The sequence below is a fragment of the Pocillopora verrucosa genome, chromosome 10 (genome assembly GCF_036669915.1).
Source record: "Pocillopora verrucosa isolate sample1 chromosome 10, ASM3666991v2, whole genome shotgun sequence".
Lineage (NCBI taxonomy): Eukaryota > Metazoa > Cnidaria > Anthozoa > Scleractinia > Pocilloporidae > Pocillopora > Pocillopora verrucosa.
In genome coordinates, this window is record NC_089321.1 from 6539590 (window position 1) to 6561389 (window position 21800).

Sequence of the window (21800 nt, forward strand, 5' to 3'; positions counted from 1 at the left end):
CAAGCTATTTCACATTAACTCACGAAACTGATAGGAGAGATGATAATACCTTCATGGCAGCCAGATGTGCCATGCCTCTTGCAGTCTGTATGGCAAACGACAAAAGATCCCTGGAACCGAGTTTTTCAATGGGAACTTTGTACAAATCTTGGTAATATTTATCTTCTACACCACGGCAGTGACGCAGATAACTCTGAAGATCGCCATAAGCACAGAATTCTACTATAACCATCAAAGGCTCTGTAAGGTCAACAGAAAGCAATATTCAGTAGAGGCATCATTCTATGTTCATATGAGTGAAGCTCTTGATGCGAAGAAACAGGGTGTGAAGTAGCTCAAGAGATTTGATAAGGTGGAAGGGAAGCTGATGGAGTTAGCAGGAGGTTTTTATGTCAAACTAACCTTGTCTTGTGCAACATCCTAGTAAGCCAATAACATTTGGGTGTGGCTCAATGAGCTTGAGGAGTTCCAGCTCCGCAAGCAGATCTCTTCTAGCCGTCTCACTGTCACTTTCTATAAAAAAATAGATGCAGTAAGTCAGGTGAGTCTGTTGGGTTTACCAAGAGAGAATAAAGTTAAAGAATGAATCTTCAATATTCTAAACTTCGCACTTCTTTTTCTAAACTTGCACGAATGAACTTTTTAGTAGATAAAGAAGGAGGGAGATGTCTCATTAAGGCTGCAAACTTCTCAGATCTTGGCGTAACCCATCGAAATTTAACGGTTTTAAGCAGTCTGTGTTTAGACGTCGTCTGCATCATCACTTGGACGATCGAGGACGATCGCTTGCGTTCGTTCAGGCCTTTTCTTTTCTTATCTTCACCTACCGCTGATACTGATTTCTTGCTAACTTTTGACGTAAGGGAAGAGCTCCCTGTGTTAATTATTTGCAGACACATATTTTCCACTCTTCTACTTGCCTTTTACAATTTTCACTGCAACGTGCATTTTTCCCACACATCCTTTGATGCCCTGTGCCTGTGCTTTCATAACCACGCCAAATGCACCCGATCCCAGCACCAACTGCAAGTCAACTCTGTTCCGCGGGAATTCCCAGGGGTTGTTTGATAACTGAGCCACCGAAGCTCCTTGCTCCACATTTGGTTGAGGTAGGGGTATATTTGGAATGTTATGGCTTAATAACTAAAGAAAAAGACGTAGAAAAGCATTTAAGAGTGAACCCTTGGATGCCTACTATTCGGGTTGAACACAGATGGAAGGATAAACAAGAAAACAAGGTGAAGTTGAGTCTCTACTCGTAATATGAAATGGTATGGAGAACTTCCCCTCCCCCCTGGGTAGGATGCTGGTTCATTGCATGTTATCTTCTTCCCTCCCCCCTGGAATTTCGTCAGGCCTCTTTTTTAGTTCATTTATACTCCTGATCGGAGGGAGGCTAAGGATCGAACCAGGACATCTCGACCCAGAGCCTTGCGCTAACTGCCTGTCCATCGGACAGCATTAAGAGGTTCTTACCGCGGTCATTTCGGCTGGTTCCTGTTGGCTCGTAGGCCGGCTATTCGATGGCGTATCCCCTGGGGTGTTATTCTTGTGCATCTTCTTAAAGAAGCAGAAGATTGCAATGATACCAAACATGATGGCCAGGAAACCCCCCCCGACCCCACCCACTAATGCTGTCATATTTTCAGTGAGTGCCGCGAAGCCTTTACTGGTCTGCGCCTCATTGTTGGATTCTGGAGGAGAAAAAAAAAATTAAGATTCTTAATAAATGAATCAAAACAAATTCAAAGTTAACTGAGTTGACAGAAAAGCAAAGTCTATATAACAGACCTCCTTGCAAAGTTAAATTCGAAAATGGAATTTTAAGTGGTTGGGTTTTGTACATTCCCAAGGTGGCTCTTCCCTCAATGTTTTCCAGGTGTAATTTTAATTTGGAGTATTTCTTTTGGTGGAAGAAGGAAAACCGGAAAACCTCAACCGACTCGTGACGTGAGCTACTAGAATCGAACCCGGGCTGGTTGAGCCTTCAGTCTACTGTTGTAGTGATCAAAATGGCCGCCGTAACGTCATGTGAAAGCGATATATGAATGCGATAGAGGAATGAATGTAATATGTGAATGCTTCACTGACCAGGTTGGTCACAGCAATTTCAAAGTTGACGAAGATTTGAAATCGGACGATTTTTTTTTACTGGAAGGCGTCTTCTTACCTTTTTTCTTGGTGTTGGCAAAATAGGTGGAACTAGGAGTACTGGTGCCTAGGCTATTGGTTGCCAAGATACGGAAGTTGTAGTTTGTGTCTGGGTCGAGGTACATGATGGTATATTTGTTTTTGTTTGGCGGTTTAATCTGGATTTCATCCCAATCTTTCTGTGAACTCTTTCTGTACTGGAGTATCAAGGCCTTCAGTTCCAGGCCACCATCATCGTTAAATGTCCACGTGACCAAAGCTTCTCGATCCGTGGTTTCCACGGAGATTATTGTTGGACTTTCTGGACGAGCTGTACAAAAATGAATGAATGAATAAATAGATGAAGATAAGGGGAACAACAGAGCAGATCAATGGGTCTTGTGGTCCACAAGCTGTTTTTACCTTTATCGTTCTGTATTACACGCAATAAAGCGTGGACTTACTTTTTCCCGACAAAGAAATGTTAGCCGAAGATCGGCCTAAAGCATTTACAGCTACGCAGGTGTATATTGTCCAAGACTCTTCTTTGACCGTGGTTATTTCAAGAATGCTTTGACTCGTTGCAGTATCGCTTGTCGTTGTCATGCTGTATCCATTGATTTCCTCGCCCTGGGTAATACTGAAAGTTTTGTTTTTCCTGTCCCTCCAAGTCCATGAGAAAGACGGACCAGGATTTCCGCGCGACACACAAATCAACTTGGCTTTTTCGTCCACATTGGCGTGGAACTTTCGTCTCCCGTATATCATAGGTGGTTCTGAAAACAAAAACGGAGGAAACAAAAAAAAATGAATTTGAAAATCCCACATTTCAAAGAGGAGGAAACGACTGTTTATTTGCTATAAATGACAGGATTTATCTTCCCTTAAAAAAGAGGATATGAAAGCGCGTTGCTGTGTGTAAGGAAATGTATTCCAACCCAAGCTTTTAAGAGCCAATAAGGATATTACCAGCATCTTCAAGGCTACGCGAAGTCAAAAGGAAGTAGGAACGATTTCCTTTAAAGAAAACATATTCCTTCGGGAAGATCAGTCCATTCACATATGAAAATGTTTTTATATGGATACATTATTAACTTTGTGAACGATTTCTGATGATCAACTACTTTCTATTTCAAATGAAAATCCATTAAATCTTCAGGATATCTCTTCATTTAGTGCACCATATATGGCGTCCTTAGGCGTTTCAGTACTAGTTTCGTATTTTCAAATTGCATGAAACAAATGAAAAAACGGCAATTCGTAATGTACGGACTGGCAGGTAAATAATTAAGCTTGATATCCCCCATCATACCAAAAACGGTGACGGTAAAGTTCAACTGGTCTCCTCCAAGTTCGTTGACCGCTGAACATAGATATGTTCCACTGTCCTCCGCAGAAGCTTGGTGTATCACCAAAGTTCCACTGGTTTCCTGTTTGGCCCTGCCGTCTGGCAGCTGTCCATCCATTTTCTGCCACACGACGTCAGCTTTAGGGAATGCATTGACGGAGCAGTCAAGCACGAAGTCTAGCTTTGATGCATTTTGGGTCAGGTTTTGTATCGTTGGGCTTTGGCTGCTTAACAGTGGACGGGCTGAAAGATACCGCTAACATGTTAAAATAAATCTCCATTAACTGTGAATGTATGAAAATCATATCTGTGAACTGCGGATAAAGACGTGAATATGAAAGCGATCTTCGCAGTAGTAAGCACTACTTGAGCAGTAGTGAAAAATAAGGCCTGAAAAAAATTCTGGCCCGTACGGGATTTGAACCCATGACCTCTGCTATACCGATTCAGTGCTCTACCAAATGAACTAACAAGCCAACTGGATTGTATGGAACCAACATAATGACCAGCTCCCAGTTGGCTTGAATCTCCATTGTAGTCTGGAATTTCATTGCCTTTGCTTCACTACACTCTGATTGGACGAGTAACTTGTGCCAAACACTCAGCTAATCCGAGGCGAAACTGCCGCGATATCATGTCGAGCAGTTAACTCATTAAATAAAGGAACTAACCTTTCACAAGAAGAGTGATGTTTTGCTGGACGTTTTTGAATGCATCTCCATCTATATACAGCGCTCTGCATGAATAATTTCCGTGATCATAACGATCAACATAGACGAGGCGAATGGATTCCTTGTCTAGTACAGTTATTGGGTATTTCCTTTGAGAGTATATAAAGTGGCCTCCATTTTTAATAGAAATAACTTTCTCTGAGCCTTTAAACCAAACAGTCTTGCGCCAAAGTCCAGACTGGCCGTTAGATGTCTTACATGGTAGAGTGATATTTCTTCCTTCTCTTGTTGTAATTTCCGACGTGTCACCGGTTGCATCTGTGTATGAAATATCAAAGAGACCAATGATAATGCATACATAATACAGAAGCGAGGGAAAGGAGTCATTTTTGCAATTAATGCACTTTAGTATATAACGGAACTGTGGATAGCGTTGAAGGCGCGCCGTGATTGGCAACTCAAATCTCCGGATATCCTTACCGTTAACCTCCGAGCGACGTGTGTGGGATTTGCCCCCAGAAAATATTGCAATCGTTGCAAGAACGAATGAGTTTAAATCATACTTTTGTGCCATATTATCTCACTGTTTTAGTATATACTGAAACAAGTATTCACTTCAGTGTCGGTGGCTCGCCGTAAATATCAACCCTGCCCAGCCACCTCCACTTCATTAAATATATGTTAGCTCTAATGTATGTTACGTAAATAATGTTTACTCGAGAGTTACAATAGATTGTGTAACTTTGATAATTCGGGTGATGTTAGTATTGAAAAAGACTGACACCCCAGCGGAACCATTGCCAGATTCTGTAAGATGATTGTCAACCGAGTATTACACGGTCTAATTAGCAAAATCTAATTGATCAAGGAAAAGTCTCAAGAACTGAGAAAAGCTAATGAAAAAAAGGGGGCAATTTTCTAAAGAAACTGTGGTGCCGCGTCGGTGGTAGAGTATAGCAGGTAATTTAGTGTGAACAACTGAGATGAAAACGTAAATTGGCCACCGTACAGAGTGAAGAAGCTGACGTTTCGAGCGTTAGCCCTTCCTCAATCGCTCTGACGAAGGGCTAACGCTCGAAACGTCAGCCTTTTAACTCTTTACGGTGGCCAATTTACGTTTTCAACTCAGTTGTTAATACTAAATTACCTGAGAAAAAGCTAGTTTCCTAACTGGAAAATTGGGACCAAATAATTTCAAAACCGTTAAGACCCTAGTCCCAGTCCTTTTAAGAAGGACTCATAAGAGATAGTGTCTGCGTGAGGCAAACTCTTAAATCGTTCATAAACATCTGTTTTCAACATTTGCCTTCACATTTCACATATTTTCTTTAACTTGTTCCAGCCATCCGAGTGGTGTGCAGAGCGAAAAGTAACGCCAAAAAAAGTTTGAGAAAAAGGAAAAGAGATGGCTCGTTCCCAATCATTCCTATTCAGTGATTTCCATCCTCGATTAAGTTTCTCTCAAACAGTTACAAACCGTCGTATAACTAAAACCTGTAACAGGCTGCATACTTTTCAAATACCTCATAGCAAATATTTGTCATTATGACTGTCGTTTTATCTCCTTTGCTATGTATTGCATACCAATAAGTTTTAACGTCATTCCTTGAAATTTTTTTACAGGTCGAGCAGAATGAATCTGAATTGACGTTTTCGACGAGGTACGATACAGGTGAAAACTTCCGGTTAATTCCAAATTATTGATTTCTGTTGTTTATTACGTTAATAACTATCCAAATATGAAGCCTTAGATCGTGGTCACGACCATACATAATGGCTTCCAAACGGTGCTATAACACCTCGCTTGATATGCATCAATTAATAGGAGCAAAATTAGAAAAACGTGTTTTCGAACTTCAAAGATAAGTTCTAAATTACTAATTTTATGACAAATAGAAAAAGTTTTAACATACAATTCTTGCAAAAATACACTCGGAAATGCCGAAATAATGATGCTATCGTTGGTGGAGTAGATAAGCACGCAATATTTTGTTGTTAATTTTCAAAGCTGATCATAAGTGATGACATACTTTTTTTTTTCAAAAAACCCATATATCATGCGCAAATATGAAAGTACTGTCGAATGAAAACGGTCGCGTTCCAATTACAATTACCTCTGGTATTTGAGCTTGGAATATCAAAAGGGTTTATATAAGTAGGAAAAAAAACAGAATGAAGAATTAAAAGGAGTCGTACTGCAATATGTTAGCAAAACGTGAAACTCGGATAATCACACCAAGGTATCTATACCACACTTTCTTTTTCGGTGAAAACGACGAAATAATAAGTTGCAGCTGAGGTAGGACCGAAACTGCATCTTCTCGACAAGAAACGGAAGAAAAAAAGAGAAATGAGAAGGCCAAGTCAAAGAGAACACATTTACGTTTATGTCTTTAGATTTGTCCAAACGCCTTTCTGCCTCAAAGATTGATTTTACATGAGAAAAGCATCTTAGCTCTCAAGAATGTCTTCCTATCGAGCTCAAAGCTGAGTCCGTAAAGCACGTTTGACAAGTGATAGAATCTTCACTTGCCTCTTGGTGTCCCTCTCTAACCATTGTTTAGTACTTCAGTCAAACTTTCTCTCTCTCGAACGAGATATTTAGGTCGTTCCCTCGAGAACATATTTGGCACCTGACAGTTTTGATTAGACTCTACTTAACAGCGGCCTTAATTAAATGAATATGTCTCTTTCTATAACTGGCGAAATGTTCCTGAGTTTCCGCACAAAGAAGTCTTTTTTTTAATTGTTGCCTCAGTATAAATACGCAGTGGAATTCAGAAAACTAAAAAAACTATCACGTTTGGTTCTACTGAGCCTCTGTTATGCCCTGTGAGAAGAAAAAATGTCATTATCACATGATTTTGGAAGATTTCCTCTAAAGATGTTAGAAATGTGGCTTGATTTGTTGTTGTTGTCAATAGTAGCAAAATAAGTCATGACAGAGAGTTTTGATAATAGTAAATTTCCTTTATGAGTTTGTTATTTCAGCGACTTCCGAAAATGGGAGGTGTTTGATATTCACAGAAGACTAATTCCAATTTCGAATTCTGGCCTTGTGATTTTTCTTAAGTTGCAACCAAAGTCAGCAAAAGTTTAAACATATGAATAACAATAAACAAAAGGACTCACCTTGGAGACGTAAAAGACACATCAGAGAAAATAACAGTATATATGGAACTTCCATCTTGCACTGCTAATAAATCACCTCTCTTCCAGGGAATTGTCTTCAAGTCACCTGGAAAAGATAATCCTGTAGTGTAAACAGGTTCACGTGTTTTCTCAAACAACTATTGAGATAAACTATCTCATCTGTGCGTATGTTCCTCAAATCAAAAACACAGTTTACCCGTTTAATTGATTAAAACTTGCGTCAACAAAACCCTCACACGATCTGTTCATGAGCTACGACTTCTCCATTTGTTGGTCTAATTAGAGCGACGCAATAAATTATCTGTAAACTAGACACATCTGTCTAACCTTTTTCTAAGAGCGTGCATTAGATATGTGGCTCTCGTTTCCAAAACGCAATAAAACATCTTTTCATGCAATTACTTTCATCGGTATTCTCTTGGAATGTTTCCATGAGTTGCACTCGACTTACAGACCTCTGAAAAAGCCCAATACTGCGTTATCTTACCCTGGAAATCACTGATAAGAGATATATCTTGACGCTAAACTGTTTATCATAACATCACACGTACCGCGGTTATTGAGAGAAGTCATGCATTTACAGGCAAGGTTTGCGTCACCAAACCAGGATTACCTACCCCGAAAACAGATATGTCCAAAATTAGATCAAAGAGCTGATCAGCTTGCGTGACTGGTGAATCAACGAATTCAAAATATTTGTTTTTATCGTGGCGATCAATGTCTTTGGTTGAAATTAAAATTAAAGGCGCCGGAGGAAAGTGAAATGTTTGTCTATCACCAGCTCATGTCTCAAATTCTTTCTCATTTCTTGAAACTTCCTGCCTTGAAATCGCAAATACAACATGATCCCTCCGGTAGGTGGGTCAACAGAATATTATCTTACCGCGCCTACATGGCTAGGTAAAGGTTTTATGGGTTACTTAAATTAAAATAACTGCCAAACCGAAAAAAACTGAAAAAAGATCACTACTGCAAATAAGCGTGATCACTCTTTAAAATATGGCGAAGTGATCGGACAAAAGCAGTAAACTAGCCGATCAGAGCTTGCATTCAGCGGGATACATAGCAAACATGAAAGCAGATGGCAAAAAGAGTTGGGCGGACCTCACAATTACGCATGTATAATGTTCCTTGTGGTATTAATTGCCGAATAAAACACTTATTCAAGCATTAACCTTTTCACTCCTAGGAGTGACCAAAAAGGAAAATTCATCCCACAATAAAAGTACATTTTCAATCAAAAGAACTGGAGAAAAACGCGTAGAAATAAGAATCCAAATCAACAATTTCTGTCTCCCTCCACATTAAAGCTTCACTTTCTTTCTGTTTGAGTTACAAGAATTCTTGATAAAAACCCAAATAATTAGGTGGCTATCATTTGAAGTGTAGCGATGACACACACAACAAAAGCACTTAAAAAGAAAGTATGCCTTTTTATTTGCGATCTTGCATCACATGAAGGCCTATCTTTTCCCTTTTTGTTCGTTTTTTGGCTAAAATAGTTTAAGATTTTTTATTAGAGTCGTTTGTAGCGATGTAGAAAATTACCTTCATTGTGCAGGGAGCCAAAAAGTACTCACTGGATAAGGAAGAAAAAAACAACAAAATGCAAAGAATTTGCCTGGAAGGAACGAAGATTAAGGATGGAGAAGATTGGAGTGGATTTCAATCAACAAAGGACAATATTTCTCAAGCAGTACTGTGACGTAAGTACCTAAACATCCATTTTATAAACAAAGTTGTTCATCGTGTTTATATAGATAAATGAACGTTTTATCGTTTGTGTAATGATGAAGGGTCCAGCTATCAAGCCGGACTGATAGCGACGTCTCGACTGCTATACTGGTAGTCTTCGCCTTAACTGCCAGTTCTCGTCTGCTAGTCGTCGCTTGACAAAGTCTAGCAGTCGAAACTTTGCGATCAATACAATTGATAGCCTGACTCTATATCGCCTTAGGACAAACGATAAAACGTTCACTTATCCTTTCCACAGTCAGTGATGTCTCTATTGAACATTAAAATCGCGACAACGATGACAGTTATTAAATGAAGCGATCAGAATTTGCCAAAAACGCAAAGCGTGAAATGTTTTCCTATTCAGAAATCAACTTTCCCGCCCATTCATCCACAGTTATGACAGTTATTTAGAAGGTAAACTTCCGAATCTAATTGTTCCGACCACTGCACTCAGAGAAATATTCGATAAAAGAATTTCAAAACCGCTTTATCTGTATCTTGTATCATTTCTCCTGTTTTATATACAAATTACGTAATTTACAATATTTCATTCAGAACAAAAGTTAACAGCATATATCGGTGAAAAGCAAAAATATATTGATAAGCCGGTTATCTTACAAGGAGCCAAATTACATCAAAATAATTTTTTTCAGTTTCTTTAGCTAGAACTGAACATCGAGCCGACCACCTGTTTGACGGTGTATCTTGTCGCGTATTGTCAAAAGCTAATGGGGGGAAACTAATCTTTTTTCTTTATTGCTAGTATCTCACATTCTACCTTCACCTTTTTCGTTTTCTCCAACACAACTTTATACAAAAGATAATTTTTCATTTTACCTGTTACGATGTCAAATATTCTCCTAATATACTTCTACAGCGGTACGTGTGTTCATTTAAATGTCGGATTGTACTTCACATCGGGGCCTTAGAAGGAGTTACAGCTGTTTATGTGGTTTCACTTTTGATGACAAAAGTTCAACTAACATTTAGGAAATACGAATAGCGAAAGGAATGCTTCATTTCATGTGTCCGAATATCACCTAATAACTGTCATGGTTAATTGACTAATTGTAAATGATTATTTGTAAGAGAAATCGAAAATTATCAACCCCTTGAGGTGTCTTCAATTTCTCAGTAATCATTGCCAAAAAATTATAACATTCGAGGTCATTCAACTCAAGGGTGCCATTTCACCAGAATGGGGCACGATTCAATTAAGGGAGCGCGGGATCTGGGTCGGTCGACGATGCCAATCTTCCCCTATTTAAACAGTTTAACATTTGTAAGTTTAAATGACAATAAACAGCACGGTTTTACAGTTAAAAATCAATTAAAACTAAAACGTCCACGAGTTTATTTTTGTTTTCGGAACGTTTAAATCATACGATTAATTAACATTAGAAATTAGATTTTGGTCTCCCTATAGATTTTGCCGCCGCAGATTGATGTATTTTAGAACTTTTAGCTTCTGTAACAAAAATCACAAATTATTTTGCTTGTTAATTCGCCACCGTGATTGTTCGTTGAACAGACCTCGGAAACATTCATCAACAGTAGACTCGAATAAGGGTTGATTTGATCATTAGGAAACTAACGTGTGTCTCATTCAGTACCGCTTAAGAATCTGTAATTAACACGCTGGGACTGATACGTGGATTTCAATCGCGCTTTGCCCATGGCAGTTTCTCCAAACGCGTCTAACTGCGCGGCTGATTTGCGCGCACAGGGCTTTACTTTTCGTTCTTAGTTTCTTGATTTATGAGCTAATCTAAACAAATAGGCAACCAAATATACCGAAAATAAATCAGTGATACTTGAAGCTGATCGAATGTTGTGAAAATTCTTCCTTGTAGAATGAATAGAACATACGGTTTGCTCATTAGAGAGGATGTATACACCAAATCTCGTGACTTCAGGGGTCAAGTTACGCCTATCACTATTAACCTAAATAATTCTAAATCTTAAATTGTGCGATGATACCTCTGTTACTTTGATTTGCATGTAAAGTAAATAAAACCGTTATCGGTGAGAATACGTTATTTCATTTACTGAAAGATCCAAAAAAGGGCAACAGCTGAACACAAAACGGTTCAGTACTTAAGCCAATCACTTCGAGGTTTTGTCGAGGCATTGCAATTAACTTAGCTAAGTTTACACAATGTTTACCCAGCTTGTTAATTATTGTCAGTATGTCTTAGAAAATTCCTTCCTACCTGAACTCGTGGCTTTAATAAGTCAACACAGAGAAGATCACCGTTGGGCCTTCTAAGTCGATTTGATACTTTTCCAATCTCCGTTTTTACCATGCAAGCCTCGCCGTACAACAGACAGCTCTTTACTGTCTGTGTGTAATTGCTGATACGTGATCATGACCCGGTGTGGCTCTCAATACAGGATAAAGGAATCATCGCGACAAATCCGAAAAAACCAGTTTATGACTTTATCTTTTTAAGGTGACAACTAAAACCAAATCCCACTTAAAACTCGAGACTTGTTCCAGAAAAAAATTAACCGCCAACACTTCTTTTCACCGCCCCCCCCCCCGGTCTCAACTCGTTGCTGCACGCAAACGCAATTTATGTAGCAACACAGGAATGAAATGTTCAACACTCCGCGATATTCCTAAAGTATCAGTTTTTTTTCTTAATTATGGCTAGCTGTAGCATTGGCCCTATCCCACTAAAACAATGTTTTTTTTTCTGCATATTGGCACAGGAAAGATTTTTGACCCGGAAAGTTTAATATTTCTAAAGCTCTTTTACCGAATTTCTGTGAAGATCAAAGTTTAAAGAATATCGCTTTCTCTTTTTATCGGTTTTTTGTCTCTGAGAAATAAAAATTTTGGATTTGATCTGTACTGTATTTCTATTTCTATCCCTGGCGAGAGCTACTTCCTCTAACTCTTAAGAAACGTTTAATTAGGGAAACTGCTTAAACTACAAGGTTATTTCGTTTTAATTCCGCCCCTGTCAACATAAACAGCTTGTTTTTTTAAAGTAAATACTGGTACCCTAAAGAATGTTAGCTGGCAGCCTTTTGGTTTGCTTTACACTTGCCAATTGTCCGCTCTTCATGTAGGACACTGTGATATATTAAAAAGGCTTACGTGCCAGACCAGGCATATTTAGGACAATACTGACACTTAATTGAAAATTAATGGAGGGCAAAATTGACGGCGCCATAAGGTCTCTATTAATGAGCAGCAAAGATTTCACGCATTAGAAAAAGCGAAAGAAAGGTTCAATTCTTAGCAAAGCAATTTTAAGGGATTCTTCCAAGAAACCCTTATTCCGTTCGCTTCTAAAATTAAGAAATGCTCGAATAAATGAATGAAGAGAAGCTAAAAAAACTTGGTATTACCCTTGAACACCGAGAGTACACGCGAGTTCGAGAACGATTATTTACACGAAACGCGAGAACGTCTATTCGACGAGTATTACTTCTAATCCATTCAATCCTATCATCCACTTCCAAAGAAATTCCGCGACGGGAAAATGAACAAATACTGACAGCGTCATACTAAATCATCTTTAACGAACAATAAACCGATTTCACGAAGCTCTTCATTAACTTGTTTTAGTATGTTTAGAGAAAAATGGTACATATTTCGTGGTGGCATCTGAGCTATGCAATCGTGTTTGCAGAAGTCCTCGTGACTGCTAGTTGCAATAACAGACGGTGCGAATTGGTATTATTCCAATTTCTGCGAATTGTTTTTCTTCGTCTTAAATTCTAACGCGTCTCAGCATCTCTCTCAAGAAGGAAGTCAAAATGAATTTTTTTTCTTGAAAAAATTTTATGCCAATGGTTCGTTTCCCTACCATTCGATCCTTATCGAGTCTAAATTTGCGATAAAAGCGTCTGATAATAACGCGATTTATTGCTGCATTATCCGGCAATTTTCTATCACGTTTATTTCAGTCTCTTCACTCCAAAAATAAATCCAAAGCAAGCTAAAACTGATTGGTATCATGCTGAAAAGGATTTATTCTCCTCGTTACCATTGAGTTAAGCTGAAAAAGGTACCTGAAGATGCATTAGATAACCTATTCTCTGATCCATACTTAGTATTTTAAAAGTTCCGACATTCAGTTAGTAGATTTGTAGCGTTATATAATTATAATACCAGTAAGAGCTAAAAGTCTAGTTAAATAACAACCGAGGTCACTTTGAAAAGTTTTTAGCAAGATTAAATACATTTTTCTTGGATTAGCTGAATCGCCTGTAAGACTCGTTAGTGCTTTATCAGAAGAAAAAAAACATTGACCTTCCGAAGAAACGGAAGAAGGCGAAAAATATTTCAGTAACAGTCGATCAAACGACGAAATGAGAGCTGCTGTGCAACGAAAATCAGCCGCCTGTATTTGCTGTGGTTTTTACGGTTTTCCGACCACCTCTGTGAATAGGCTTCATTCATCAATCTGTGGTGAACATACACTTCTCCTCTCTCATCGATTCCCATCTGTGTTAATTTAGCCGATCTTATGAATCAGTGGATAAGTAGTTGCCGTGGCGCGTTCTGTGCCTTGTCACAGCGCATATATGTACGTGATTAGCAATTGCGTTTGGCTACATTTATATTCCCCACTAACTGTGAGATAACGAAGTATTTTATTTAGCTAACACGGCGAAACGGACGTCATCAAGTTGCCCCATATGGAGAGGAGCAGTTAAAGAATTCAAGTGGGCTTTATACGTATCCATTTCATTCAATGAAAGTTACTCCAAACGCTAAAAAAAGAGAAGAGTTTTACAAAACGGCCTTTGAAATCAACAGATATATTTCACAAAACCCTTTCAAAAACCGGAAATGTTCGATTTTCATATCAGTAGGGTTTTTCCTAGAATCGTGCCTTTCGATTATCTGTAATATTTCCAGCACAACATCACCGGATACAAAGCTGAGCTCTTGCTTCTGAAATTTCAACCAAAGCATTTAAGTCATGTTGCCACTTACTGAAACCGTAAAAGCATTTACATATAATTTTGACTCAATAATAGATGTCTTGATGACAAAATTCTCGTAGTGACCTCGGACAACAATGTGTTATACAAAAGATATATAAAGGAACGCCTCATATTGTCTGAGTGTCGAATGATAGAGCAGTAAAAGGGGAGTAAAATACCGCCCATACCACAGATCTGACCCGTAAACATACTGAAAGGAAATACGAACATAAATAACAGGATTCTACACCTTTCTTATCGCTGATTATCTCAAAAAATGTCCCTGGTTTGATTTAATTTTTGTCGCTTGAAGTGCTACTCTATCGAAAGCGTAGACACTAATTAAAAAAGTTCAGCTTGAGAAGATCGTGCTGTAAATATCAGACGCCTGTGCTGCGGAATGCAGTACGGGAAATATCTACCAACACCTAAGATTTCAAATATTATATCATAACCACGAGATCACATGGGAAGATCACATTGAAAGATTTTAAGAACTGTTCGCTCAGTTTCTTTTCACCGTTGTGATTTATTTACGGACAGGAATTTCAGCAATTAACACTGTCACCGTTTTGTTTGTCAACTTAATCTGAACACTTTCTTGCGATATTTCAGAAAAGTAAATGTCACGTTCGACAAAGACATACGACATTTTGTTTGGAGAGAAAGCATGCTTTTATGCAAAGTCTTAAAATAACAATTCCAAACTCAAACGAAACTGTACATACGCACGAGTAAATTAAACTCCACAGAACTGATTCCCCTGCGACCTTTGAGACATTCTAGATCGTCTGAAAGCTGATCTACAGTTGGAGTGCCATTGTTCGCTGCTTTGTCAACTCACAGGAAGTTATTATGGCTACTTAAGGTAAAGAAAGTAAAACAAACTCGAACATGGAACCATACAGGAAGGTATGAATAAATATGAACAAGTCTGTAAGAAATAATTGCTGCTTGTTTGCTTAAGAATCGCTGCGCGTACTGGATCATATCAGCAATCAAAACAATTATAACCGGTAACTTGCTCGTTTCTGATCACCTAAATTCGTCCACAAAAAACAGCCAACTACGTTCTCTCACATCAACTACTAGCAAAGCGGAATGTGTGTTGCCAACATATATATATTTTTTTAAATCTGTTGCTCACGCGAATTCTCTGTACGTGAGGTCCACGAAAGTCAACCAAGTTAACGTGTTTAATTATAACTGAATTACCTCTCACCGACCTGAATGCTGGGTACTAAGCGAATTTCCCTACTTACCTTTATGATCTCATAGCCTGTGCGGTTAATGTTTTTTTTTCCTCGCAGATTTGTGTTCAGTAGAACCACTTTGAGCGCCCCACGGCCGTGAACTTTAAGCTCTCTCTGTTACAAAACGATTGACGTAGAACCGTAAGCTTACTGACAGTTCCCTGTGATACAATTTCGCTGAATGCAAAATTCCTACTGGGCTTCTAGTTCCTTGAAAATCTTCTAAAATGAAACTCTCCTCCACTCGACACAAAGGAAATGAAAAGATAAATGCTCAAGGCGGACAAATAATCAGCGCAGTCTCTCTCGCTCCCGAGAAAATGATACTCCGATGAAGAGCACCGTTCTTCAACGCGGTCTCAAAAATGCTGTCACTTCTTCTCGATTAAATCTTTGTTCTCTCACTTGCAAGCCATAATTGACATTAATTGGCTGAGTGAATGGCTAATTCAACAGATCATCAGCTACTTTTAATCACTATTGTTACACGGCCAATCAGCGATCAGTGTTGTTTAGAAAGAAAACTGAGCTGCGTATCCTAAAATAAACGGCCAGATGGAAAAGTAACAGGACTGTGGGAAACTGATCTCAGAGATGCCTTACTCCAGATGTTTCTGTAAAAACTCACCACGCACTGAGGTTTGTTTGCTTAAAAGCAAAAGCTAACAGGAATTTCACGCTAACCACTAAATACTTGTTTACTTTCTCCCAACAGATTTCGAGAAAATAGCTTGAAAACGAACAAATCGCACAAAATTTTCTCACGTTTAATAAAAAGTCACATTAGTCCGTTCTTCGTTTCCGACGACCACAAAATGCATTCAATTGATAACGATCTAAATCATTCCTCATTAAGGACATGTTATCTGCGGCGTTGAGCTTCAAATTCAAGACACATCTTTAACAATAGAAATGTCCACACAAAGGTAAACCACTATGCACAAAAAAGTAGAAAACTTATAACTTCAAAAAAAATGTTTTTTTTTTAATTTGTGCAAATTCGTGATGTGAAGATCGCCGTTGTAAAAAGTAACATGACAACCAATTTCCGTAGGGAATGTCACGCCTGATGAAAGCTAAGACTTGAAAGTTACTCTACTGCGCATCCAGAATTGAGACGTGAGGGCCACCAACTCCAAATCCTTGCGGTTTTTGTACATTAAAATTCCAAGATCTGTAACTAACGCACAAAGGCCACGATACATCTGATCACTTTAACAATTACCCCAGAAATCTGTCTAAATATTTTCCTTAAATTAGAGCAAATACAAACATTTAATAGTGTGAGATTTGCACTAAATATATTGTCCGTCGAGTTAGCGCCTTGTTGAGAGTACAATCGATTGCGGGGAATCCTGCACCTCAACAAGGGATGTCGATTTGTAACACTATCCGATGCTTTGTTCTTGCGTGAGATGAACTTTACCCTTTTCTCTTCAACATCCTCGACTTACAACCGCAAAGAAATTCAGACAGATTTTGGTAGTAATCCTTGTCTTTATGTCTTTCTTGCTCCAAAACATACTGCGGTGGGTTGTTCGATTAAGAAAAGTAGTATTTTGTCCTATCATAATTCGTATAAAATAACACTTGAATCCCAGAAGCACTTAGCCCCAGACTGCTTAATCCCCTTCAGCCTTAGGGATTGTCTTTCAGCCACCAAGATATCAATGTCATTTAGTTCTTTATGGAAACGTCGGACGCGAATAGAGGCTGAAAACGGCGAAGATGAAGGAGGCGTTGTGGTCAGTCTATGCTTTTTTCAACTGGCACTCAGAGCAATGACCAAAGACTGCAGCTTACCAAATTATTTCATTTAATTTTCCTTATTTTTCCTTTTTTTTAAACTTTAAATCATATCAGATTTTCTTTCTTTTTCTTCGTGCCTTTTTAGCAGACTCTTCCTTGTTGAACATATCAGTTTACAGAAAAATCATTTCTTGGAACTAATGAAATGAAAAAACGTTTTCGTAAAAAGATTCATTCAATCTTTGGTGCGCGAGATGAGAGCTATTAAAGTGCCGAGTTCACAAAAAACAGTTAGTGAGATATCCCATAATTCTTTGGCCGTCCGTCATATTTCTTTTCATATCTATCACATGGAATAATTTTACTTTGGTAGTTCTGTTGTTCTAAATAGAAGTTTGGTTTAAATTTTCCAAAAGCCGAGCGGTTACAAATCATTCATGCATTAAATGGTCCGATCAAACCCGTAGCTAAAAACGTGAGAAATCCTTCTTTCTCAGCTCTAGAGTCTTTGAAAGGAATATTTTTAGGAAAGGGGGTGGACATAAGCATATTTCGGGTTAACAGTTTCCGTTTTGCTTTGTAGGGAAGGGCTATTTGCGTAACGGTATAACAAATCTCCTACTTGCGTTCCTGACTTTGTTATTCTTAGGTAAGAATAATGCGATCTCATGCCCCTACCACACCCAAATCGTTACCGATTTCTATCCTTCCTTTTTAAAGGATTCCTTTACTTAGAACCTTTGCAACCCTTAAGGCATGTAAAAAAAGACTAAGACAACTGGAGCCTTTCTAATGTGATTTTCAAGACAGCGTTTAGAATTACCAAACCTCCAATTTACTCTCTACATTTGATGCGCTATCAAATTTATACCACTTGATAAGTTTGTATAATGTTCCAGCTTCCGTGACCCAATATATCCAGTACGTGTCAGCTTGCTGACTCCAAATAAAACCGCGGTTTTCCTGTGGTAACACGCTTATCTAGAGCGTTATTTTTAAATAACAGATCCGTTTTGTCATTCGAACCGCACCACAACAGAAGTCGTTCTGATCTCAGTTAGCACAGAGTTCTAATCTTGTGAGCTTATTCGTTTTAGAAGTTACTAGTACGGCTAATGAGCTGAAAATCCTGCTCGCTTGGCCTAAGAACTTTGTCGGTTATAGATGGCTATCGTAAAGGCGCGTAGCCGGCCGTAAACTGATCATCGAGCAAGCCTTAGATAAGAGACTATAGTTGTAAACTGTTATGCTCCAACTGGCTTTCAACTGTCCTAAACTATCCAAGATGCGGTTAACTCATTAACTAAGTGAAACCATAAAATAATGATATAAACTGCTGTATAGATACGATGTTTGAACATTACATGAGCTTCCAAACAGTTAAGATCACTATTTCCCATTCCCGACAGAGGTTCAGTAAACACCTGCCAAAAATAATAGAAACCTTTATAAGCTGATCGGCGACTGGGTTTTAGCAGGAGCCGCCAAGTAATGAGCTCTTGGTTTTAGCTATACCCTTCACGGAGTGCCAAACCAAAATCTCGATTCCACCAATTATTCAAATGTATCAGGAAAATGTCCTTCACTTGGCGTTTGCAAACGGATATTAGAATAGTTTTTGGGGTTGAAATATCATGACGATTAGGATTGATGGAGGGAGATTGTCATACAAAATTATTCAGTACTGACTGACCAAACCCATCTGACTCCGGAACGGTTTTGAGTCAACTTGAGCAGATTTAGAAAATTTACCAACAGAGATCATGGTTTAGAATTAACTTATATGCATCAAAAAAGTCACTTTGAATATGAAAATGATATGTTTTCTAATTTGTTGTCACTTCACAATTTTCCGCGATGCATGCCTCGCGAGGATCCTCGTACGACGTTTAAACAAACTTGCATTTGTTTACACCGTCTGCATGCTGTGAAAATTGCTTTGGACATTTCGAGATTTAGCATTAAGAAAGCATAACATAAATGATTCTCAGATAATTAGAGCAGTTTCCGTGTCTGGTCATGGTTGTTTTCCTTGCGACGAAATAGAAAAACAAAAACAATGACACATAGTCGCCGACTCAGTACAGACGGAGGGCGGCATGAGTTCGAATTACAACTGAGTCATAGAAAGGTGGTTAAGCGTTGCGAAATACGGGGGTGTATGGGGAGTGGTGGGAAGGGAGAGAGGAGTGGTTCATCACCCGTCGAGGCAAACTCGGACTGAATCAACATTTCCGAAGAAGCTTCTGACTTGGTTGCTGGCAAAGAAATTCTTTGCAACCAACATCAGTGTCCGACCTGTCCGACACCGTTTGCAATTAAAAATGTAAAAAGAAAAAATGGGAGATTATTTGTTTAAGAAGGCAGTTTTAAAGAAAGAAAGGGGCCTACAATATATTATTTTAACAATTTGCTATCCCAATGAGACGTTTTGTGCAAAGATCGTGCGGCTGAATATTTCGACGAACTAATGTTATGCTGTGCCAGTCTCCGCAAATTGGGGCGGGAGGGCACTGACCTCCCCTTTAAGATCTACGTCCCTTTACATCTTTGAATTAAGTCTTTCTTTCAAATTGAAAAAATGCAAAATTAAAAGGTGAGAGCCACCGTATCGATGGTAGATTTGAATTTTATCTTTTGTATCATACAATAAGTAATATAACCGAGTTCTATTGGTGAATGAAAATTGCCATCCTCCTGCTCAGTTAATTAATTGAGTTGGGAAATCGGTAGCAACGAAATCTCACCTCGGAGAGAAAACTCCCATACGGCGCTTTGCATTCCTTTTCTTAGACCTTTGGTTCAGTATATACAAAGTCACTGGCTGAGAATTCTTTGGCAGAAATCTTTCTACAGAAAGCAGTCGTGCTAAATGACGAGTGCCCTGATTTTTCAGAAACCTATCGTTCATTTCACTGGTAAACCCATTGAAAATTAAGGTTTGTTTTATAAAAGCGATAGACCGCACTGTCCGTCGGTTCTCCCGCGTAATAACTCACTTAGATGTTGGTTGAACACTCGAAAAGTTTATAAATCGATCGCCTTCGGCTCGTACACCGATAAAAAGTGCGGTCTATTGATTCATTAATGATAAAAGATATTGCATGAGACTTTGACAACTCACCAAGGCTAAATTGAGGTAATAGGGCCCGCTTCCTTTCGAGTTCATACGATCGTCAGCATACAAGCTCACTGTTAATTGAATTTACATTCGCACGGCAGAAAATTTTTATCTCAGGGAGAACATATATCCAAAAGAAGCCAATTGGAACGATGAAGTCAAGAGGGAATTCGTGTGACAGGTAAACAATAGACCACTATTTGTTTACGTCCGATTTTACAACGAATGAAGCTTCTCGGCTACGCAAATTGGATTTTCTCACTGATTGGATTGGCTATTTTCATAAACAGAGCATAGAAAAGCTACTTTGGATCAATCAACTTGACCTAGACACTTTTGCAGAGAATGAGGGCTCGATCTTTAACAAAAAAGGAAGGAGGATATCGATTTAAGGAAACATGGATATGTTTTTTGGCGAAGTCGGCTTGAATTGTTTTTTTTCAAGAACGAAAATTTTGTAGGGTTTCAGATACATAACAGGAGAAACCTAATGATAGAGCCTAACATGATATGTATTTCGTGTCAGTTTTTGGCAGCTGCTCTGTGTTTTCACTGAGTTCTTCTACCGCTTTCAGTGAGCCATTCTGTCATCAAAACGATGGACTCAAAAAAGGTAGAAAACGTTCCCGTTTTAGTCATGTAACGATTAAGCGAATACACAAAGAATTAGTTCATAGAACAAGTTAAGCTCATTATTTAAGCCTAAGCCATATCATAACTCGGAGAAATCACCAGAGAGTAGTGCCAACGTCATTTAGAGCCTGCAATCCAGAAGATTTCCTTCAGCGTTTTCACCCTTTTAAGAAATTTGGCTTCGACTTTATTTTTTCTCAGGTCGGTAAACATTTGCGAGTCTTAATCAGCCGTAATGGCTTTATGCAATAATTGAATCTTAAACTCTGTTGAAAAATAGTTCGTGGTTAGGCTATTCCGACGCGGCGTTTCTAGAGACTCTTCCGAAAACTTTTTGGAATTTTTAATAAACTCGCTGAAAGACGCGCGCTCCAGAATAGACCAGCCGCTGCCACGAGTTTTTTGAAAACTCACTCATTTTAAACTAGAAGTGTGGAAATGAGGTCGAAAATCCCATGTTTGGCAAAAGAAGGGCAAATTGCTTATAAGCACGATGTTGGAAGATTCTAGGGGTCTCTGAAGAATCCCTTGGCAGAGACGAAACTCCACTTCAGACTAGCGACGAATTCTCTTAAGCTGCAGAAAGAAGTACTTGGGAAATCTTGCCCTGTAATGATATACTCAATTCCCAAATAGATTGCGTCCAGTGGCACTGGGGCAGCTCTTGTTACGAAATTACTGCCAAGATCGCGAACGATATACAGTTTCTTATATGTACGGGTTAGAGGACATTTCAGGATGGCGCCCTGCTTCCCAAGTTTACGCAGCACCGATGCTATCCAAATTTTGGAATTTTTTTCGTTGAATTATTTTCATTTGCATAACGGAAAGAGATGAGAAAATGGCTATGAACTGCTTGCAGTTTACCAAGCTGATAAATTTACACAAAATGGAATGGCCCTAGCCACGGTTTCTTCGTCAGAGATGATAGCTCAATAATTATCATCACTTTTCCTTGAAAGTTCTCCTTGCTCACAGCCTGAAATGCAAGGTAAAGTTAGAGAGAGAGAAAGACCCCTCAAGGGAAAACTTGTCGAGGAATTAGTTTGCTAGTTCAG

The 21800-nt window shown here is 38.8% G+C and overlaps 1 protein-coding gene across 7 annotated transcripts in view; it reads right to left on the reverse strand.

Moving 5' to 3' along the window:
• Positions 1-20251, reverse strand: part of LOC131768736 (fibroblast growth factor receptor 2) — a 23976-nt gene extending 3725 nt beyond the window's left edge. The window contains exons 1-10 of one of the 7 annotated variants that reach the window (XM_066173299.1): positions 20113-20251; positions 7282-7387; positions 4150-4467; positions 3443-3721; positions 2595-2906; positions 2171-2461; positions 1477-1694; positions 921-1143; positions 403-513; positions 50-240 (exon numbers count right to left, since the gene is read on the reverse strand). In XM_066173299.1, coding sequence (XP_066029396.1) covers positions 50-240; positions 403-513; positions 921-1143; positions 1477-1694; positions 2171-2461; positions 2595-2906; positions 3443-3721; positions 4150-4467; positions 7282-7336 — 1998 coding nt within the window. In that variant the 5' untranslated portion in view covers positions 7337-7387; positions 20113-20251. Of the gene's footprint in view, positions 1-49; positions 241-402; positions 514-920; positions 1144-1476; positions 1695-2170; positions 2462-2594; positions 2907-3442; positions 3722-4149; positions 4468-7281; positions 7388-7498; positions 7519-7629; positions 7652-7853; positions 7890-11252; positions 11453-15248; positions 15644-20112 lie in introns of those variants that run through there. The other 6 variants (XM_066173303.1, XM_066173297.1, XM_066173298.1 and 3 more) reach the window with 6 other exon arrangements.
• Between the last annotated feature and the right edge of the window lie 1549 nt (positions 20252-21800).